Below are 23,693 nucleotides of genomic sequence, written 5' to 3' on the forward strand. Positions count from 1 at the left end.
TAGTGACCCGCACGATCAATAGATGGAAGGCCAAGATCGACTGGAAGGGGATATATAATGTGAGAAATCCTCCAGAAAAGGGGGATCGGAAGTTAGAAAGAGAGAATACGGTAGCAACTTGTATGATCTTTGAAACCCTTGTAACCAAGCACTGAAGAAATAATAAGAACATCAAGTTCCTCAGATGGGGACCGAGGACAGAATTTCATATCTTAGTCCACTTCCATGTTATTTAATCCACTCATAACCATGTCCAGTTGTTGTAATCCTCACTAAGGTCTAGTTCTTAAACCCATTCTCTATAAATTTATTGTATTGGGATAGTTGGGCCTGAGTCCACACATCTAATAGAAAAAGTGCTTAAACCCAGTCCCTACACATATACATATATATATATATATATATATATTATTGCGAATTTACGTTCTTGCTAATTATTTGAGATAGTTTTTGTTGTATCAAACTTGTCTATTCACTATTATATTTCCAACAATGTATATTGAGAATAGAATTATATGATGGATTGAAAGATTTGATTATCAAAGGTGATACAACCCTAGCATTGACACTCTGGGAGAGTGATTGTAGTATTCTAAACTAATTATTGTTTCTTTTTTGCTTCATAATTTATCTGTATAAATATAATCAAGCTAGTATATTATATACTTCCAAATGTCTATACCATTAAATATCAAAAGAGAAGACTACCTCATGCACACATAGTTGCTTCTTTTTATCTTATGTTTGGTTGCACTATTTATCACCAAGCTAAAACACCAATTGGTTTTTAATGTAGGCTAAGTTAGAACTCTATATCTTTTATTTGAGGACAAGAAATTTTACCAATTTAGGTAACTAGAATTTACATGTTTGGTTGCACTAAAGACTTCTAATGTGTTTTTTAGACCTAAAATATTTTCTGATCATAAAATATTTTACAAAAAAAATTTTATAGTGTTTGACTCCTACTGAGATATTTTATTTTCTAGTGTTTGGTTCAAAGGAAAGAAAAACAAAAATCCTATATAATACATCACACCCATATACTGGTATATATCAAATATAGGCATACTTGTATACATCCAAAATTTACACATAATAAATCATGAAAGTTCATGTTCAAAAAAAGTGCTTTTGAAACATAAGCATTGATAATTATGACACTACCATACTAATAGACATAACCATAAATTTATCATAATTCCACTTCCATACCCGTGATATTACCATTCAAGTTCTAGTACATAACCATTTCAAAACACTAAAATTGTTCCATAACCATCCAAAGTCTTATATACATAACCATAATACTACCATTAAAAACAAATATTGTTCCATGACCAAAATCTAATGTTTTTTTACCAAGAACATTGTTACATATCCAAAACATTACATATCATGGGTTTCACCAATCCTTGAAGACCCCTAGGAGAATTAAACATGCCTTTGCCTTCTTTAGCAAAAAAGGTAAGCCCCCCTGTTTAAGGTCAACATACAAGAGAAGCATGAATTCAGACATGAGCTTAGTACTTGAAGCTAAATATCAAGTAACATTAGTAGAAACATCATTGGGCTTAGTAATTCAACTTGAATATCAAATAACATTAGTAAAAACATAATTAAAACCATATCCCTTCAAACATTTGCATGCAACTAGGTAAATTTAAGTTTCTCTTAACTTATCCATTTTCATGTCTATAGATTGAGTTTCTTGCTCTGTTATAAAAATTCCTTGAGAAACTTAAAAGTTCTAGCTTTGGTTGTAGAATTGTAACCAACCCTAAACATGACAACTTCATGGTTGTTAGGATACTCAAATTAAAGTTTAAGAATTCTGTTGAGTTCACTTCAACTTGATTAATTCCATTGTCATGGATTGATCACACAACAAAAAAGTAACATTGAATATATGAAGTTATGCAAACTAATGAGGCACTCATTTGGAAAACTCAACAAATTTCATACCTAGCAATAGGGGGCATGACAATTTTCTTCATTCACACGTAAAATGACCACTTTGAAAGTCTTAGTGGCCTCAATCAATTCAAAGGCACAAACATCACCTACTTCCAGATTATTGTCCTTTGCAAATGCTTTCCAACGACAGTTGAACCTACATTTTAGATCCTCATCAGTCCTTTTGCAAAACTCAACAAGCTAGTTACTTCTTTCGAAGACCCAAAGGTTGACATCACCATGCAATATATTTGAATATTTCTTCACAAAGTCCTTTGGTATATTCTGTTGAAAAAAGAGAATGAAGAAAAAAAAATTAAGGAAAGAATATTTCTTTTCCAGTGAAGAATGAAACTAAAAAGTTGGTAGCCCTGCTCTGAAAGAATGTATTGCAACCAAATTTCCTCTCTCTTAAATGTATATCATCATGCAAAGTGAACTTTGTAGAACTTTTGATGATCAAGTAGCTATTAAATTGAAAGCTTACCAAATTCCGATCCAAGTACAATGGTTGCATGACAGCCTTGAAATACGGATTTTTAGGTTTGAAAGCACTTGCTCTCTGAAGTGCTCTAGCTATTTCATCACTGTTCAATGGTTGGATCATTCTAATAGCCTTAGATTTCAAGCGTTGTTTAGTCGTAGAAATGCCTTTAATGCCTTTTGCTGAAAAATTAAGTTAAAGATGATTATGAAAACATAATAAACCAGGAACTTTGACTCAAACATTATTATATGAAATTTGCATATTGGAAGTGATTGCAATTTTATCACTTGAATTAGTTTTCATGATCTTGTGGGGTTGAAAATATGGTAATGGTGATTTATCCCTTGTTTTTGGGCTTGGTGGAAAGCTGTCTAAGAATTCAATAGCACTATAATTCTCAATCTCTTCCATATTAGGAGCTATAAATTCTTTATGAAGCTTGCCCTTCCCACCATGAGAAGTATTGAAATGATAGTCTATTTCTGTTGCACGCTCATCAAATATGAGTACATCGAAGTGGGAATTTCCTTCGTATCGGAAAACTAAGAAGTGCCCCTACTTTACTGAGTAGTACTTTGCAAATTCTAGCCAGCCCTTTTGTAACCAAACCTCACCATCACTTTCTGTCAATTCTACATTCCATTCTGCACCACTCAGAAGTTTAAGAAATGCAGTGTTTGACAACCCTTGTCCATATTTCCTTGTAAACTTTCTAGGAATTCCCTGTGAAGAATGAGTCTATAATTAAGTTTTGCACATAAAACACAATATGAAGTATTAAGTGCACACACATACATACACATTGTTCTTAATAGGAAAAACATGGTTTATGTTTCTAAACAACAATGTTTAGAAAATTGGAGTAATGGTTGGTTGACTTGGTTCCATTCCACTATCAAAATATTTCTTGCATCTCACCTTTATTATAATAAAATGCAAATAAAAAGTTTCATTCCTTTCTACTATTATACATTTATACTCCATATATCTGAGAACCAACCAAAGTTATTCCACTATCTTATGGATTGCATGAATATTTACTCTGCAACTAACAATGGAAAAAAACAGAGGGGAAAGGGGAGCAGGTATGAGGAATTCTTTATATTCTTCTATTTTTATTATTTAAATCCCTGTAGTGTTGGCAAACAACAACCTTTTCTTTTAAATCCATTTAGTTTTTAACATATTTGCTCACGTACAGTTTTTTAAAAAGAAAAAAAAAAAAAAAAAAAAAACCTCATTTTCTCTATTTACAGTTATACATACAACTAATTTTCATTAAAAAAAATCCAAATGGACTCCTAATCTAGCATAACAAATCTTCAATTGCCCAAAGTGCAAACAAAGTGATAGCTAGGAAGGCCAAAACTAGAATAAATATATTTGTATGTGAAAGAAGAACCATACTACTACTAAATAGCTGCTTGTATCCAAAATTATATAGACTAAAAAGTCTGTTTATCCTTTTCTTTTTCAAAGAATACCAACCCAAAAACTTAAAAACAATAAGAACATTAAATAATAAAAGGAGTTCTTTAAATAAGTTTATAAAATTATACTCCCTCCGTCCTACTTTTTTTGTCCTGTTTGAAAAGTCAAACTTTTTAAGGGAACATCATTTATTGTCTTATCTACCTTTTAAAAATGTATAAGTTTCCAAAACTACCCTTAAAAAAATTTATCAAAAAATTGAATTAATAAATTAATAGGGGTATAATAGGAATATTAGTAAATTAATGACTTTTATTTTTAGAAACAGGATAATATTTTGGGACATCTCAAAATGGAATAGATGACAAAAAAAGTGGGACGGAGGGAGTATTAAACAAAAAAAAAAAAAAAAAAAAAAAAAAAAAAAAAAAACCAACAACATCAACCCCTCTTGGCCCAACCCATCCTAAGGTACTTGCAACTTGCAAGTCGCAAAGCTCAAAAATATGAGGTGAAAAAATTACAAAGTTCAACAAGCTAGCTAGACTCTTTGGTTCTACATGTATCACTGTTTTTGGAGTTATTACCTAGCATTAGAATTGTAAACTTTTTCCCAAACAAGAGACCAAGGTCATCATCTTATATTTGATCCAATTAGTTTAACAAAGTAGTAGTGGCATCAAGTTCCTAAATCACACACAAAGTGAGAGAGATGAATATACTTACAAGCTTCCCATCTCGTAGACAATTGTTGAGAATGACCTTAAAAAAATGTGGAGCATTTACCATAACTGTTGCACTGTCAATGTTTCTATCTCCCGCCTTGTATAGTTCAACAGAGGCTTCTTAGTTTTGTATCTTGAGGTTGTGGGTAGTTCTTCTCACTTCTCAATATCTATAAAATTTAACATACTATAATTAATGCATTCTGATATACAGTAGCTGAACCTTTTCAGTAAAGCATTATTATAATTAATGAACTACCAAGTTCATGCTAGTTGCATGTGTTCTTAATGCCAGTTATAGTTAGTGAAGAAGACGTACAGAGAAAGAGATCCGTGAAGAGTTCAAATTCAGTCAGGACTTGGCATTTAATAGTGCCACATCATCATTTTACCCAAATATGAATACAAGCACCCACAGCTTACCCTCCTCCTCATTCCTCATGTTCAAGCCAAACCTCCACAGCTCCACCACACATGCCGCCACAAAAGTCGATGGAGTCACTTTTGGAGCCAAAGAAACACACTGGAGTCGCAATTCAAGAAAAGTAAACCTGGCTGAGAAATCCAAGCACTGCCACTCCACTGGCATTGAGCCTAATTTTACAAACAAAAATTAAGACCCATCTCATTTTTAGTGCTCTTCTCTCAAAGAAGTGACCAAACCCAAAAATCTATAACATAACAAATTAAAACCCATCAGCTTGTTTCAAAAACTAGACAAAATCCAAATGACAAAATACATAAATTAAAACAAAAATGATAAGGAAGATGATGGTGCTGGGTCCTTTGTTGGAGATATGATGGATGCAGCGTTTTTTTAAGGCCACCCTATAGACTCTCACTCGGCCTCTGATGAGTGAGAGTAACTTTAAGGTTATGGGTTTGATCACTTTGAATGAGAGAGATAAGACGATTTTGGCTTTAAGAGTCACTGTTTGTGGCTCAAGTGATGGCAGAGTTATAAAGCTCCACCACGAATTCCGATCCATGGTGATTCTGATTGTTTGTGAGGTGGACTGTGAGGAGGGTTGGATTTTGATTTTTACATTTTATTTAGATTTGATATTGTGAGTTGTTATTGAGTGTGAATGCTTGTATTCATCTTTTAATAAAATGCTAACATATCACTATCTTATTGGAGGTGTAAACTCTTGGTTTTACGCAAGACTGGACCATATGCGAATTAGTGCAATGCAAAACTAATTAATTGTATTGAGAGTGTAATTAAACATGTGTTTAACTGTTAATTTGTTTAACCAAAAAAAAAAAAAAACCGTTAATTTGTTTTTAAAAAAAATATTAATGTGCATAGAAAGAGATATGATATGGCATTAACTTTTCTAAAAAGAATTGAGTAAGCATTTAATGAAGGCTCATCATGATAACTCTTTAGAGCATTAGCATTTAGGATGCCAACCACCGCACACTTTTGGTATAATGATTATGATCACTCTACAAGTATAAGTACTTGTAAGGTGTGGAGGGGCAAGGACTGGGGTTCTATTCTCCAGGAGAGAGTTTCGCACATATATATACTTAGATTAGGTTAGAATAAAATTTCTATTTTGTATAAAAAAAGAAAAAAAAGAAAAAAAGAAGAAAAAAAAAGAAGGTATTTGGAATGCCAAAAAAAGTTCTATTTTACCAACTAAAAAGTTACTTTATCTATTATACTAACTCACTTTATAATATACCCAATATCCCGGTTTCTATATTTATACCATCTCATTTAATTTTTTTTTTTTATTCTTTTTGTTTTTCCTTTATTGTTTGTTTCCAATAATCATATTTTCAAATAATCATTGCAATAATGGTCATATTTTTTAAAACTTGACTTGAATTTTCTTAATGAAGATGCTTTTTGAGGTTTTGGTTGTAAAATAGCAACTAGGAGGTGTTTACATTCCAATACTAATGTTTAGTACCGTTGATCATTTCAGGAACTCTTGTTTTGTCCAATCTAACTATATCTAATTAAATAGTTGCAAGACTACACCATTGCTTTCATGTTATGCTGAGAAACATATCTCAAAAATAAAATAAAACTACTTTTCAAAGTTTCGAACTGAATTGAAGCAAACTAGTTCTTTTAAAGGGAGTAAAAATTAGACCTTGCAAAATTGACCCAAACTAATTAATCTGTGCGAACCCAAAAAATAATATTAATAATTATAGGGGCTTCGATCCCTTGTAGTCTCTAATAAACTTATGACTTGTACCTGATTTTAACCTAATTTCGCTAGATCGAACCCATACCTAACCTGACCTGACCTATTCATCAATCATTTATTATAAAATTTCTTAAGCATTTTTTTTATCAACCAATTTTTCATGTATGTTTTTATACAAAAATTATATTAAATTTTATATATTCTAAATTAAAATTACAATGATATTGCTCTTGAACTCAACAAGAAATTATCAATTATAAATATTTTCAGTGTTAAATCTACTATTAATTAACATTGAGTAGTTTTCTCATAAGTTCATTATAAATTTTCTTCATAATTACTTACTTCCCCCCCCCCCCCTCAAACTAATTATTGCATGAATTTGGATTAGTTTTTGTTCTTTTAACATTTTAGCTTATTTATTTATGTACAACTTTTTAAAAGCTTCAATTTCAAATTTTTTATAGTACAACTATAATTTTGCTAACATTCTTCAAATTAAACAAGCAAATAGGTTCACAACAAAAAGTTAATCCAAAAGCATGCTTAATTAGTTTATAGGCAATATAAATTTATTTTATATTTCATATCTATATGTTTTTTTTACTTATGTGAAATTATTAGATTAGTATATACTATTAGAATTTTTTATCGGGTATAAACTTAATTAAGGAATTATTTATTATTCAAATTTTATTTTTGAGTTTTTTTTTTCTTTATTTGTGTTGAAATAAATAAAAAAATGTTAAAAGACTTTTTTTTATATATTAAAAAAAGTGAAAATGCAATTTTGGTTCCTACATTTTGCGCCAATTTCTGTTTTGGACCATACTTTTTAGACACACTTATTTAGTCCTTTAAAATCAAAAACCATGTTTCTCAAAAAAAAAAAAAAAAAAAAAAAAATCAAAAACCATTTCCATTTTAGTTCTTACAGTCATCTCACTTATGGAAATTGCTTATATGGCAGACGAAATGTATTGTACTATTGTTGTCACTTTAGATGCTGATGTAGCCAATAAAATAATAAGAAATTTTTTTTATTTGGTATTTAAAAAAAGCCACTCAGAATTTTAATTTAAAAATAAAAAAATATTTAATTTAATTGAAAAAAAAAATCAAAAACAAAAAAACAAAAAAAAAATATTTTTTAGTTTTAGAGATTGAGAAAAAAATTTATAGCAACTTTCTCAACTTCTCTTGAACTTTCTTGGCAAACAAACACATCACAAAATTTAAATATATCAATTTTTAGACAAAATTTAAATAAGTTTAAAAAAAATGTTACAAACCCATGGGTAGAACTCACTCTTGAAAATCGGCTTGCAAGGGGAAGTTGCCTAAGATCTTATAAACACATTATTAAACTTATACTTAATCTATGTGGGACACTAAGATCATAACAAAAAAACATTTGAAACATGACTTGGTGGCTTGGTGGTGGTGGTGGTGGTTGCCATGTAGGATTTTCCTGTTAGTTTGATGGCAGTAATCAAAATGGAAATGGCTTTCAATTTTTAGGGACTAAAGTCGGCGCGTCTAAAATGTAGGAACCAAAATGGGAATCAACCCAAATGTAGTGATCAAAAATGCATTTTTGCCTTAAAAAAAAGTAGAGGTGCTTCCAATTGTCTCTACTTATTTGCTAGGTCTAAGGAAAATTGAATATTTGTTGGTTTAATTTCACATCATAACATCATTGTCATCTCTTGTGACCCCACAATTTTAATTTAGGTGTCAAAAAATGATTTTTTTTAATAGGTAACCGATGGAAATTATATTAATGAATGAAGAAAATTGATTTTGAAGTGGGGTCAATAATTTCTTTTCTTCTTATTTTTTTTCTCCAAAAATGTGAAGTACAAAATATGTTCTATTTCATTATAAGGATTTTATTTTTTGAATACAATAATTTCATGTCATTTAAAATTTAAAATCATGTGACAATGAAAAAGAAAATGATTTCTTTATTTAAGGTAAATCACAATAATTTCCCTCATGATTCAAGAAAATGTCAAAAACCACCCATATTGTTATTAATGACACTCCACCTCTTGAGATTTTGATTTATATAATACCCCTTGTTACCATTTATCACCTTTATAAATAAAGTTAAAAGCCATATTTTTCAAATTAAATTCTCATCTAGAATAATCTCAAAATGCTTCTTGACCATATTGCTCATAAAATAAGAAAAAATGTCGTACACAGTATGTAAAACTCTCATTTTTGCAAAATCTATGAGGGGTAATTGAGAGGCTGCCGTACTCTCAATTGTTTTAGGAAAAGTTAATCCTTGAACTCAAACCTACAACTTGTTGATTCGTTTTTGTGAAGACATGCACTTATCATAGCACCAAGCCCGAACTCTTATTACGTGATAAGAAATTCTTTAAAAAAATATATAAACTAAAAGTAATAACTACATTGTTAAATGAAATAAGTAACGTTTCGAGTAGTTTTTTGATCTAGAATTTGATCAACTTTCCTATCTTTGGATAGTCATTTTCATACAAAATCTCAGTTTTTCATATACTTTCAGATTGCTTTAAATTGAACCATTACTGTATCTTTGAGGGGCCGCAATACTTTAATGTCAAGAGGTACCATCAATATATATTTTGATCACGAGCATAAAAATAAAACTGATCCTATATCTTGACATACAGATATTAAGATATGCCATATAGACGTCTAGAATCTGGCTAACTGGTCCTATGAATTTGGTTCATTCTGTTTAAACTAAGTTGGGAAGCAGTGATAATGAAATTCTATCAAATCTACTAGTCAAATTCAAGGACCATTTACTTTGTTAAAAGAGCTCTCACGATCCACAATACTAAAATTCAAGGTTCTTTTACCAGCAAAATAATAATAATAATAAGGTTGTCACTTTGTTTATAATAGCTCTTGTGATCAACAATTCTGCTCGATCTTTATTAAACATTTTTGGAAATACATTAGTTAGCAGCACTAGCACACCATGTACGTGGAAATTTAGCTTATTTATTTATTTCAGATGCAATATAATTTAAGTATGTGACGTTTACTCTACAATTGATTGGTCTTTTATCATTAGATTAAGACAGTAATTAATTTATGGTATAGGCGGTGTACGGTCATGGACCTAAAACCCTTGGCCCAATATCAATAAAGCCCAAACAATTAGAGTAGACAATTCCACTTTGGGGGGGGGGGGGGGGTGTGTCCACCTTGCCTGGCAAATCAGGATGGTAATGGTATCGACCATAAATCTAGTGCTACTTAAGCTCGGTCTGAGCAACCTCGATAGTGCCTTGGGTAATATTGCCTCGGTCCAAGGCTCTTATTTAGGGATGGCAATTTTTCCCCGCCCCGCTTGACCCGCCCCTCCCCGCTTCGCCCCGTGCGGGTTTTCCCCACCCCGCAAAGGTGGTGGGGCGGGGATGGGGCGAGATTTTAGACCCACACCACGGGGCGGGGCGAGGATGGGTTTACACTTTTTAGACCCACCCTGCCCCGCCCCGCCCCATCCCCACCCCGCCCCGCATTAATAAGGGTTAAATTGTAATTTTATTGTATCCTAAAACCCTACTATTTAAACAAAAATATCATCAACTTATTTTATTCTACCTAACGTGGCTCTACCTCTTTTTTCTCTCTAGCAAAGTTGGAAATAAGGTACCAATTTTAACTTCTTCTTTTTTTTGTCTTTATTGGAAACAAATTTATATACTATTGAATGGATGATTTCATTCATGATTCATACGGTCTTTCTCAACTTACTTTTCATCATGTACATAATATAATTTTTTTTAATGAGTTACGGGTCTGTGGCTCTAAATATGTGTCTGTGTAATTGTTTTTGTAATTTTGTGTAGGCATTTGGCTGCTTAACAACACTATTTCTTTAAGCTTGTTAAAATTTTATTTTATCATGTTATGAGATTTTTGTTGTGATATTGTCTTGTTAAACATTTAGATAATATTATTTAGTTTTTGCTAAAAATTAGTTTAATTTGATAGGATAAATTTATTTATAATTTCAAGTATATTTTTATTATTGAAACATGTCATTTTATTTGAAAAAATGGTAATAGTTGTAGGGAAAATTAACAAGAAATAAAGTTTTACGGTGTAGGGTGGGGCTTCGCGGGTCTTCGTGGGGCCTTAAGGGGCGGGGATGGGGCAAGAAAAATCCATGCGGGGCGGGGGCGAAGATCTCATCCTTCGGCCCCACCCCGCCCCAGTGCCATCCCTACTCTTATTTCCAAAGTGGGACCCTTCTTGTCAAGAACAATCTAGATGGGCCCCTTCCGCATGAGTGGTGGAAAGGGTAATCATTAGTAGTCCACTGAGGCAAGGCTATAAATAGAAGAACCACATGAGACTAAAGGGTTAGACACCAGAGGGTGAGAACTAGGAAAGTAACCGAGCATTAATAGGAGAGTGTTCGGTTAGAGATGCCAGTTACATTAGCAAGCCTATAGTCAATCTACCCAGGAGCTACCCATTATAGGATTCTCAAAAGCCCACCAAAACAAGTAAATTGTGAGCCCAATTACAAAGTTAGCCTATTAACAGGGAACTGGGCATGCACAATTGGTGCTGTCTGTGGAAATCTCCTACTCAGCTGTAGTTCCACCAAAGTTTGCCTTGATTGAACATGTCCAACCATCACTCGGTGAGCTATGCCAATAGCAGGCCTGGGGGCTCATCTAGGAGTCCAAGTTGGTAAGAAATGAGGTATAAGAGAAATGAAGACCGAAGGCACGAATGGGACGGGGAACATTTTGGCTTGGGAGAGGGGTCTTCGCAAATGTACCGATCAACGTCCAAAATCCCCGAGCAAGAGCATTGTGATAGGAGAGATCTGGAATTGGAGCACCTGCATAGGTTAGTTAAGGATTTGGAGTTGGAAGTGCAAGGTAGGTGTCGAAGAAGGAATTACAATGAGTCCCCGGAAGGATCTTTACATACTGGGGACAACCACAAACAAGCATCCTACCAAAGCGACTCTCGCAGATAAAGGGAGAGGTCACGAGACTTTGCTGATAGAATGTCGACCTCTCTTGAGCGGCATAGGCACCGAAGTGAAGCGATGGATGCCATGAGCTGAGCACTACGCAAAGTAGCTCGATCATCGTTTTCTGATGAAATTGAACGCGCATGCATGCAAAGGAGATTTATTAGATCATTGTCCATTTCGTATGATGGAAAGATCGACCTCGTAGAACATGTTAGTCACTACATCCAAATGATGTCGCTTTACAGCCAAAACAAAGCGCTTATGTGTAAAGTATTCCCGTCCAGTCTCGGGTCGACTACATTAAGATGGTTCAATGGGATCCATTCATAATTTTGGAAAGTTGATACAAGAATTTGGTGCTCGGTTTATGACGTGCAGTTGTGCGCTTCAATTGGTGGGTGCATTGTTGTCTATGAAGAGGGGGTAGGGGAAACTCTTTGAAGCTATACTAATAGGTATTGGGAGTTGTATAATGAGATTAGTGGGGGTAACAAGAAAGTAGCCTCTAGAACTTTCAGATTGGGGCTTCCTGAGGACTAAGAATTATGGGAATCTCTGACTATGAGGCCTCTCGAGAACATGCGGCAGCTGATGAGGTGGACTGAGGAGTACAATAGGCTGGAGGATGATCGGCAACAAAATAAAGGTAAGGCACTCGCCACTTCGCAGTATGTCAAAGATTTACGGACAGGGGGTTTCCAGTCATGACCGAGAAAGGAGTTAAGAATTCAAGAACCTAATGTCCAGTCCAGGGAAGTCAATGTGGTGTTCAAGGAGCCAATTCATAAGATCCTAGACTGAATCAAGAACGAGACGTACTTTCGGTCGAGTAAGATGTCGGGTGACCCAACAAGGAGGAACCAAAACTTATATTGCACATACCATCGTGACAAGGGGCACACCACCGAGCAATGCAGGGTATTTAAGGATCACTTGGAGCAGTTAGTAAAGTCTGGACATTTAAAGGAGTTCATCGTGAACCCCAAAGGTGGGGTTACAAGGCAGGCGCCGAAGGTTAAGAGGGACACGCTTCCACCGCCATTAGGGGTAATTGAAGTCATTAATGTGGTGTCAATGGGCACGAGTGTAAGCCGACATAAGGGGGTGTTAAGCATGGTCTCGGTGGAGAACGCCAAATGTGGAAATCGTCTAGAAAAGAAATTGAAGTTAGCCCGAGGGAAGATTGAGTTCGGGGATAAAGACTTGGAGGGAACAACCTAGCCGCATGATGACGCTTTTGTAGTTATCGCTAGAATCAATGGCTTTATAGTGAAAAGGGTATTAGTGGACCAAGGAAGCGAGGCTGAGGTGATGTACCCTGATCTGTTCAAAGGGTTGGGGTTGAATATGGAGGATTTGTCTAGATACGATACTCCTCTAGTAGGATTTGATGGCAAGATGGTGGTTCCTGAAGGTCAGATTTCCCTTCCTGTGAATACCGAGGGAAAAGAAGTGATGGTGAGCTTTATTGTGGTGAATTCCTTCTCCCCGTATACTGTTATCCTCGGTAGGCCCTAGATTCACGCTATGGGAGCAGTCTCGTCCACTTTGCATGTAAAGGTTAAGTTTCACATCGATCATGGTGTAGCTATGGTGAGAGGACATTAGCAAGTAGCACGACAGTGTCTGGTAGTGGCTGTTAATTGGGAGATTAAACAAAAAGAGTTCGCCAAGCAAGATCTTGCATAGCAATTACAGGAGCCCCTAGAGGGCCAAGGAGCAGACAGTGTCGAGGATTTAATTAAAGTAAGCATACTGCCATACAAGAATAGGAGTTTCCAAGTAGGAGCTAGTATGAAACTTGAAGATCGGATAAATTTGTTGTTGACATTAGTGCAGAATTTAGACATTTTCGATTAGAGTCCATATGAGGTACCCGGGGTGGACCCATAGTTTATTACCCACAAGCTCAGTGTGGACCCTTCTTTTCCCTCGAAGAAGCAAATGCCAAGGAGATCAACTAAGCAGCATGTTGAGGCTGTCAAACAGGAGGTTGAAAAGTTAAAGCAAGCAGGGACAATTAAAGAAGTCTTTTTCCTGGAGTGGTTATCTAATATCGTTGTAGTAAAAAAAAGAACGGTAAATGAAGGGTTTGAGTGGACTTTATTGACCTAAACCGGGCTTGTCCTAAGGATCCGTTCCTAGTGCTGAAGATTGATCAACTAGTAGATGCCATATGCAAACATCCGAGGATGAGTTTCTTAGATGCTTTTCAAGGCTACCATCAGATTGCCTTAGCCACTGGAGACCAGGAGAAAACATCGTTTATCTCCTCAGAGGCCAAATATCATTACACGGTAATGCCCTTCGACTCAAGAATGCGGGGGCTACTTACTAGAAGATGATGACCAAAATGTTCAGGGATAGATTGGGAGTATGGTGGAGGTGTACATAGACGATATGGTCGTGAAAAGCCGAGAAGATCAAAGACAAATGGATGATTTGTCGGAGGTATTTGAAATACTTAGGCAGCATAGGTTACGTCTCAATGCAGACAAGCGCGTCTTTGGTGTGGGGAACGGTAAGTTCCTCAAGTATATGATCACCCATAGGGGAATAGAGGTGAACCCGATCAGATAAGTGCCATAGAACGGCTCAAGTCGTTGACCAACCCCAAAGAGGTGCAGAAATTGACCGGTATGGTGGTTGCATTAAATCAATTTGTATCGAAGTTTGTTAATCGGTGCTACCTTTTCTATCAGCTACTTAAGAAGTGGAGGGGATTTTAGTGGATCGAGGAGTGTGAATGGGCTTTTCAAGATCTTAAGAAGTATCTGATGAATGTGTCGATACTATCTTGTTCGGATCTGAGGGAGGATTTGTTTATGTACTTAGTTGTATCCGAGCATGCTGTGAGCGCCGTATTACTAAAGGATCAGGGGGGACTTCAAAAACCGATCTGCTATATCAGTAAAACATTGGTTGATGCATAGACAAGGTACTTACCTTTGGAGAAGCTTGCATTGGCATTAGTTCATGCAACCAAAAAGTTCCCTCACTATTTTCAAGTGCACACGATGTATGTGTTGACTGAGTATCCTCTCCAATCTCTACTCAAGAGGTCCAATTTCATGAGCCAAATAGCTAAGTAGGGAATTAGGCTCGGATAGTTTGATATTCGGTACAGGTCTAGAAGCTCAGTCAAAGGCCAAGTGCTCACTTATTTTATCATGGAATATACTCCCCATGAAAGGAGTCAAGCAGTTGTATGCAATGACGTGGAGAGTCTTTGTGGACGTCATATCTAATCAATGGGAGTAGGGGCTAGCATTGTCATTGTATCATCGGAGGGAGTGAAAGTGGAACATTCTTTAAGAATGGGTTTCAGGCATCCAACAATGGGGCTGAATATAAGGCATTGCTTGCGGGGCTAAAGGCTGCACTTAGTTTGGAAGCGGCCGACCTAGAGGTTTATTCTGATTCTCAGCTGGTGATGAGTCAGATTGAGGGAAGCTTTGAAGCTAAGGACGTTCGAATGATCGATTATTTGAAGCTTGTCAAGTAGTTGATGAGCATGTTCCAAAAAATAAAGATAATTCTAATTACTCGGGGGCAGAACAAGCATGCTGACTCCTTAGCAACTTTGGCATCTACACTAGCCGATGAGATACCAAGGTTGATCAAGGTGGAGGTGGTACAGGAACCTAGTATTGACCCAAAGGTAAATATCTCAGCCATTTCGTTGCCTAAACCTAGTTGGATGGACCTGATTATTGAGTTCCTAGTCGAAGACCATCTACCAAGCGAGAGCAAAGAAGCAGATAAGGTGCGTAGAAGTGCTACTTGGTTTTGGCTGTCCAAGGATCATAGGTTATATCGGAGGTCTTTTGGGGGACCATATCTTTTGTGCCTCCATCCTTCTAAAGTTAATGACCTTCTCACCAAGTTACATGATGGGGTGTGTGGCAGCCATGTGGGAGGTCGGTCATTGGCTCACCAAGCAATGACGCAAGGATTTTGGTGGCCTAGAATGCAGAATGACACTGCTAAATATGTGAAAAGGTGCGAATAGTGTCAGAAGCACGCCCCTTTAATACATCAACCTATGGGAAGTTTGAATCCCATCAATAACACTTGGCCTTTTGCGCAGTGGGGGTTGGATATCATTGGTCCATTTCCCCGAGAAATTGGAAACAAAAGGTTCATCTTGGTGGTTGTAGATTAATTTACCAAGTGGGTTAAAGCCGAGGCCCTAACTAGCATTCGGGACATGTATGTTAAGAAGTTCGTCTGGAAGAACATTGTGACGAGGTTTGGGGTTCCGGAATCCTTAGTCTTAGATAATGGCTTACAATTTGATAGTAAGGTGTTTCACAAGTATTGTGGTGATCTCAATATAAAGAATAGGTACTCAACCCCAACATATCCCCAAAGTAATGGCCAAGCCAAAGCTATGAACAAGGCAATTGTTAATGGGTTGAAGAAAAGGTTAGAAGGAGCGAAGGGTAGGTGGGTCGAAGAGTTGTTGAATGTGTTGTGGGCATACCAAACAACGCTGAGGAGGTTAACTGGCGAGACCCCTTATTCCTTAACATATGGGGTGGAAGCAGTTATACCTATTGAGATAGGCCTTTCCAATATAAGAACCTCAAATTTTTCCCCAGGCACGAATAATGAGTTAACAGTAAGACAATTGGACTCATTGGAAGAACGCTGAGAAGCGGCAACTATACGCCTGGCGAACTATCAATAGAAGCTGGCTCGACAATATGATCAGGGCGTAAAGGTGAGGGAGTTTGGTGCTGGTGACCTCGTGTTGCAGAAGGCAATAGGGGGTTCTCGAGATATCAATGCTGGGAAGCTCGCCCCTAATTGGGAAGGATCGTATAGGGTTACTACCATGGCTGGAGTAGGAGCATACTATCTGGAAGACATGGAGGAGAGGTCGCTTCCCCGACCATGGAATGTTCAAAATTTGAAGAAGTTTTATCATTAAACATGTAAAGTTTGAAGGACTGCTTTATGTACTACTTAACATGTAGATGATAATGTATATATGTGCAATATATGAACTTTGCTGCATGTAATTGTTCCTAATAAATTTTCTAAGGATAGAAACCTAGGCTCGGCCTGACCTCGGTTACCGATCAGGTGAAAACCTTATTATAAATTCCCTAAGGACAGAAATGTAGGCTTGACCTGACCCTAGTCACCGACTTATTATAAATTTCTTAAGGACAGAAACCTAGGCTTGGCCTGACCCCTGTCACTGACAAGGTGAAAACCTTATTATAAATTTCCTAAGGTTTCCTAAGGATAGAAACTTAGGCTTGGCCTGACTCCAGTCATTGACCAGGTGAAAACCTTATTATAAATTTCCTAAGGACAGAAACCTAAGCTCGGCTTGACCTTGGCCACCGACCAGGTGGAAATCTTGTTACAATTTAAGGACAGAATCCCAAATCTAAGTTGCTTAAGGAAAGTTCTTATCGACAATACTATCTCTAAATCACAAGTATCCTGAAAATATCAAGCATGAAAAATAAAGGAAAATTTATTATAAAAACAAAGTTCAAATGTCATATCACCAAACTTCGGTGACTTTAAATATAATTTTTAAGAAAAGCTCCAATTGTTTGTCACCAAAACTGTGGTGACTATGAAAATAATGTACTGCCACCACACCCCAGTGACTTAGGGAAATCAAACTAAGAAAATAGAATAGAGAAATATCCAACACACTAAAAACTAACAATGTAACCAAATAGTAACTACGATAAATGGTTCAGGCATCAGGCTGTCAATTCTTGCAGTTGCTCGGGCATATGGGGGTTAGCTTCTGTTGTGACCTGGTCGGGATTTGGGAGGAGAGGTTGAGCCACTTGCCTTTGCCTTGCAATAGGGTCGCTGGAGATCTCAAGATTAATGAGCTCGGCGTGTGAGTCAATCTCCTCGATTAGCACCCTCATGCTCTGACTCTTTTCTTCTTTAACGTGGGTAGGGCTTTGGATGGGAGGAGGTGGGGGCTCTGGATAAGGGATCTACTTGGGGATCCTGAAAAGGGACTCTTCCGGTATGTCCAGTGCATTCACGGCAGCCATCCATTCCTCACCAACCGCTGAGATTGGAACATTACAGGCTTGCTTGAACTCTCGGTGTCAGCAAATCCCATATCATAGAATTTATCCTCGCTTTCCTCCAATGCCGCCTCAAAGTCAACCACCTCCTTATCTCTAGCCGAGATTAGGCTTTTGACCTCAGCCAGCCTTAACTCCATTTCACCCATCTTAACCTCTAAGTCCGTAGCTCTTTGCTTGGTTAGTACACGGGCCCCCTTATGCTCCTTAACTTTTCCCTCGGCAACCCGCAGTGTAGCATCCCTCCCCCGTATAGTGGCCTTGGTTACCTCCTTAAGGGCTTTCTCTTTTTTAGCATTTTCAACCGAGCTCTTTAACCGATCTTGCATCATGTGAGCCAGTTGGGCGGCCTAGCAAAATAGTAAGAGATCATTAAGTGTTAATGAACGCTGCAGAATAATAATAATAATAATAAATGAATAAAGTGATAATGACAAATGCTCATTACCACGATAGTGTGCCACTCAAGTTGGAGTGTCACTGCTTTGTCAGTACCCTCGAAGAAGTACTGCACATTATTGGGTAGCTGAAGGGCCTACCCCAAGCTCCAAGCTACTCGGTCGCCCTCCCCCTTCTCCCAGTTTTGAACACTGGATGTGGTCGGCAAGGGCCGGTTGCCAATTTTGAACACGTTCTGCCATCCTACCGCGGGTGGTGCCGAGGATGAAGCAATGTTCGACCCCACCACGGCTGAAGGACGAGGCCCTTAAGTCATCTCTTGGATGATGAGGGGAGCTGTGGATTGAATGGGGAGAGTCCAGGAAAGAGCACGTTCCTGGGAGTTAGCTGGCTCATCCAGACTGTGGGGCCTCTTACGTCTACAGGGAGCTAGGGGAGGAGGTGCCTGTTGTGGGGGATTCTGTCGCCCATTGGGCAAAAATCGATCAACCATCATTTTCCTTCCGACCACCATCTTGGTATTAGAGTTCTCAGGTTCAGTTCCTTCGAAAGAAGAGTCCACTGATTCAACCTCCACCTACTCTACAACCCGAGCCCCTTCCTCAAGCTCCTCGGTGGGGATATGTTTAGCTTGACCGTGAAATACCATATCTGCCGAACCATCTCTCACGAGAAGCAATGAACTTGCTCTGACTTGTTGAGGACCGAGCCTCCGGGCTTCATTGGGAGTTAGTCTTGGAGGCAAGAAACCATGTAACAAACATCTAAATATGACAGCAAGGGACTGCCAACTATTAGTTCCTAATTGGGGTCTTGGAAGCTTGTATATGTGGGAGTGCAGCCGAGGATGAGGTGAGATGCGCACAATTGGACGTCAAAGTGTATGAAGATCTCGGACCGAAGTACGAAATTCAGGTCTCAAACGTGAATGGCACTACGGTCCAGTCTAAACCTTTTAGTGTCTGCATAATCAGAACTAGCGATTAGCATTCAAGTAAAAATAAAAATAACCTTAAATAAATAACAAAACACTGATGGTAACAGTAAATCAAATGTGAGCGGTACTGAACAATATCTCGGGGCGAGGTCGGGCAGGTGAGCTCATTGGTAATCCAATTGCGGCTCACCCAAACATATTCTCCAGGCGAGTTTCTATTAGAATTAGGGAGGCATGATATCAACCGTACCAACATGTCCCTAACTTTGAGGTAATACCCCGACCTCTCGTTTCCGCACAAGCTATACATAAAATTAATATCATGGTGGTCGAGGTGTAACCGGTACAAGTTATTCAACCAGCTAACACTATTCACCACTCAGTAGAAGTTTGGTGGAAGTTGGTCGGGACAAAGACCGTAAAACCTAAGGGCTGTAAGTATCAATAGGTCTATGAGGAACCTCACCCCACCCTCTAATATAGACATTAATGGGAAGAACACTATATGAGGGCACAGTTCAAGTGCTATATTATCCTCATGGTAATACGCTACATCTACATCTAAGGGAATGTCAAACCTAGCCCTAAAATTGGCTAAGGCAACCTCGGTCTTAAGAAGATGAGAAAAACCCATTCTAATATATCAAGCAATTGGAAGGAAAACTTAAAAATAAAGGGGAGAGCGAATGACTTACAGTAGAAATGCTAAGAGGGATTTGCTCGGGAAGAAATTTGTGCTCGGTAACCTAAAGCACTCAGAAATGAAGGAAGTAGAAAATGAAACAAAGGAGGGAGGGATGAGTTTAATAGGCCAAAGGAATTTAGTAAGCATTAATGGATATTCAGGCGGGAGAAATGATTAAAAACTCTTTTCATAACTGTCGCACGCATTTCCACAGTACACGAAGCGTCAAATAATCATAGTCGTTAGATGGGACAGTTGGTCATTCCCTTTTTCCCAAAACGTGTAGGTTGTCTTGTTTGTAATTAATGAAACTGATGATTGGTATCCCCAAGAAATGAAATGGAAATCTTAATCAAGATCTTTGATTCTATCCCTGAAAATGAGGAAAAGAATCAAAGGGGGGCTATTGTATGATCATGGACCTAAAACCCTTGGCCCAATACAATAAAGCCCAAACAATTAAAGTAGACAATTCCACTTGGGGGGGAGGGGGGGGGGTCCACCTTGCTGGCAGATTAAGATGGTAATGGTACCGACCATAAGTTTAGTGCTACTTGAGCTCAGTCCGAGCAACCTTGGTAGTGCCTTGGGTAATATCGCTGCCGGGCAACGATTGGCGTCTAGTGTAAGTTCCAAGGCTCCTATTTCCAAAGTGGGACCCTTCTTGTCAGAAACAATCTAGATGGGCCCCTTCTGCATGCGTGGTGGAAAGGGTAATCATTAGTAGTCCATTGAGGTAAGGCTATAAATAGAAGAACCACATGAGAGTAAAGGGTTAGACACCAGAGGGTGAGAACTAGGAAAGTAACCGAGCATTAACAGGAGAGTGTTCGGTTAGAGAGGCTAGTTACTTTAGCAAGCCTATAGTCAATCTACCCAGGAGCTACCCATTGTAGGATACTCAAAAGACCACTAAAACAAGTAAATTTTTTAGCCCAATTACAAAGTTGGCCCACTAGCAAGGCATTGGGTACACACTGGCAGGATTTGAATCTTAAGGACTTGATGACAAGAGATTCTTGATTGTTATTTATAATCAGATCAAGACATCAATCGGTTTATAGTGCAAGCGAAGTTAGAATTTCAAATCTCTAATTACACGAAAAAGAGAGACTTTATTAGTTGAGTTATCTGAACCTACATTCGTTATTAGATATTCAAGTGTGCTCTCTTTACTTTCTAAAAAAAAAAAAAAAAAAAGTGTGCTCTCTTTGACCAAAATTTAAGTTCTTGAATAAAAGTTAAGATGTTTGCTCATGTATACTGGAAACATCCAATAAACAATTTAGGACTTGGAAATCAACATTTGGCTTCCCAGTCTAGAACGCCTATAGTATAGTATACTGTATACCCACTTCTCCAACTCAAGCACCTTCCAACAAATGGGCCATCACCCAAGTTGACAGCAACCCAACTGAAGGGCATGCGTAGGTCCATAGAAGACATGCAAGGGGGCTACGTGTTTTTTTTTTTTCTGATGGGAGGGCTACGTGTTTTTATTGTATTCCATTTTGTATTAGTGTGTTGGCAAGTTTTCAGGGAAAGGACACTGAGCTTGCTGTGCTGATTCATTTCTATACTCATATAGTTTTATAGGTAATAGAATTCCTACCTGTTCTCAACCAAATAGAAAAAAAATTAATTAATTAATAACCTCCTCTTCATTCTCCAATCCTCTTCAAACCATATCAATTAAGTTATCATGGGTGTTTTCACCTATGAAACTGAGGTCACCTCTTTCATCCCTCCATCTAAGATGTTCAAAGCCTTTGTCCTTGATGTAGACCTGCTAGGAGGGCCCCTCCCAAATATAGTGCCACTGCCACAGGCCATTAAGAATGTCGAAATTCTTGAAGGAGATGGAGGACCTGGAACCATTAAAAAGATTACTTTTGGCGTAGGTACTACTCGTACAATTATTCAAGCTTTATTTATTCAGTATTTTAAACCTACCCTTTTCTTTTACTGTTTTTGTGAATAAAATTGCAAGAGTTTTTATTTTATTTTATTTTCTATGAACAAACTTTTCCTCTAAATTAATTTGTGGGACTTTTCTCTAGTTCATTATTCATATCTATTATTCAAACAAGTTACATAATTTATTAAATATGGCATGTAACTAAAAGTATATATAGATGATTTTCATAATCTAGTAGGTCCTCTTAGTCAGTTAGAAGGATTTTATAATTTAGACGATGACCTTTTAAAGCTTATATTTTAAGGATTTAACAAATTAAATCCTATAGTTTCAAAATCAACTAATTAAACCTCAGCACATTTAATTAGAACCCTAGTTTTTGAGTTTTATTTAGGGTTGAAATTTTAATTTTTTGCCATCTCAACTCTCGGTTTTAATTTATTACTCTTAAAACTATAAAGTCTAATTTGCCACCCCCTAAATTGTAACGTTTAAAATATAATTTTCATTTTTTAAGGGTAAATTTTAATTTACCTCTTTGACGATTGGCACGGTCACAATTTAGACCACAAACTTTAAACTGATATATTTGAACTCTTAAAGTTTGAATCAAAATGAATACGTTTCCATCAAAATTAACCAAATTTCTATTTTCTTTATACAAATAATTTTTCCCATTTTGATTTGATCCAATAATAATTTAGTCCCACAAGTTTTTTGGTAGTTACATTATGATTGAATCCTACTTTGGATTAAAAACTATTAGAGGTATTTTGGACGAAACCCTAAGCATCTTATTTTAGTCCAAACCTTAAGGATCAAATGTAACCATTGAAATTTTGTTTGTAATTAAATTCTGATGAACCAAACTATGAGATAAATTGTCTCTTTGTTTCCCATTATTTTTTTATTTCACTCAAGTTCTATTTGTGTATATACTTCACATAAATAACATTCATCTATTTTTTTTCTTATATGCAGACAGTAAATTTAAATATTTAAAGCACAAGATTGAAGGTATAGACAAAGAAAACTTCACATACAGCTACAGTGTGATTGAGGGTGATGCTCTGATGGATACACTAGAGAAAATCTCTTACGAGATAAAGTTAACGCCATCCCCTAATGGAGGGTCCATTTGCAAGAGCACTTGTAAGTACCATACCAAAGGCGACATTGAGATTAAGGAAGACGAAATTAAGGGCAGCAAAGAAAGAGCCTCGGGATTGTTCAAGGTTGTTGAAAGCTACCTCTTGGCAAATCCTGATACCTACAACTAAAGTCTAAAGCCATCTCTCTTGATGTGTCTCTATTTATCCCTTTATCAGTTAGACTTAGATGTTGTGTTCTTTCTTTTTCTTGTTCTCAGTCCAATCTTATGTCGGGCTTGATAATAAGTGTTTGCATGTGGTTTGATCATTCTGGATGCATGAGTGAAATTGTATTAGTTCTAATATATATTGAAAATGATAGAATACTTGCAAATGTTGGTACAAATTGGTTTTGTTTCACAAGTTTTGTCAACGATTGATGCTGGGATGAATACTATAAGATGTCACCAATAGATATATATAATACGATAAAAAGGATTTAAACTTTAGCTTTTTTTGAAAATATGTGTCAATTGAATTATAAGATTTTTAACACATAAAAATAATTCAAATATTCATTTATTAGATTGTTGAAATTCTAATCACATTTATTATCGGATCAATTTGTAAACATTTTGTACTAGAATTTATATTAGTAATTTTAGAATTTTCCTTTATGAATTCCACATTCTCACATTTTGTGAAATTGTTTTCTTTTTTCCTTGTAAATGAGGAGTTACATAGATTAAGGAATAATAAGCATATTACAAGAAAGAATAATGCAACTAGCCAACCACTTATCATTACT

At 36.7% G+C, this 23,693-nt stretch overlaps 1 protein-coding gene and 1 pseudogene across 1 annotated transcript; one reads left to right on the forward strand and one right to left on the reverse strand.

The window, feature by feature from the left end:
* Nucleotides 1-1,396: 1,396 nt before the first annotated feature.
* LOC115990374 lies at nucleotides 1,397-4,842 on the reverse strand (annotated as a pseudogene).
* Nucleotides 4,843-21,506: 16,664 nt separating this feature from the next.
* LOC115992915 (major allergen Pru ar 1-like) lies at nucleotides 21,507-23,288 on the forward strand. Its single transcript, XM_031117163.1, has 2 exons — nucleotides 21,507-21,777; nucleotides 22,776-23,288. Exons 1-2 carry the CDS (start codon nucleotides 21,579-21,581, stop codon nucleotides 23,072-23,074), a joined length of 498 nt encoding a protein of 165 aa, XP_030973023.1. The 5' UTR covers nucleotides 21,507-21,578; the 3' UTR covers nucleotides 23,075-23,288.
* Nucleotides 23,289-23,693: the final 405 nt, after the last annotated feature.

This window comes from Quercus lobata, chromosome 5 (genome assembly GCF_001633185.2).
Source record: "Quercus lobata isolate SW786 chromosome 5, ValleyOak3.0 Primary Assembly, whole genome shotgun sequence".
NCBI classification, from domain to species: Eukaryota; Viridiplantae; Streptophyta; class Magnoliopsida; order Fagales; family Fagaceae; genus Quercus; species Quercus lobata.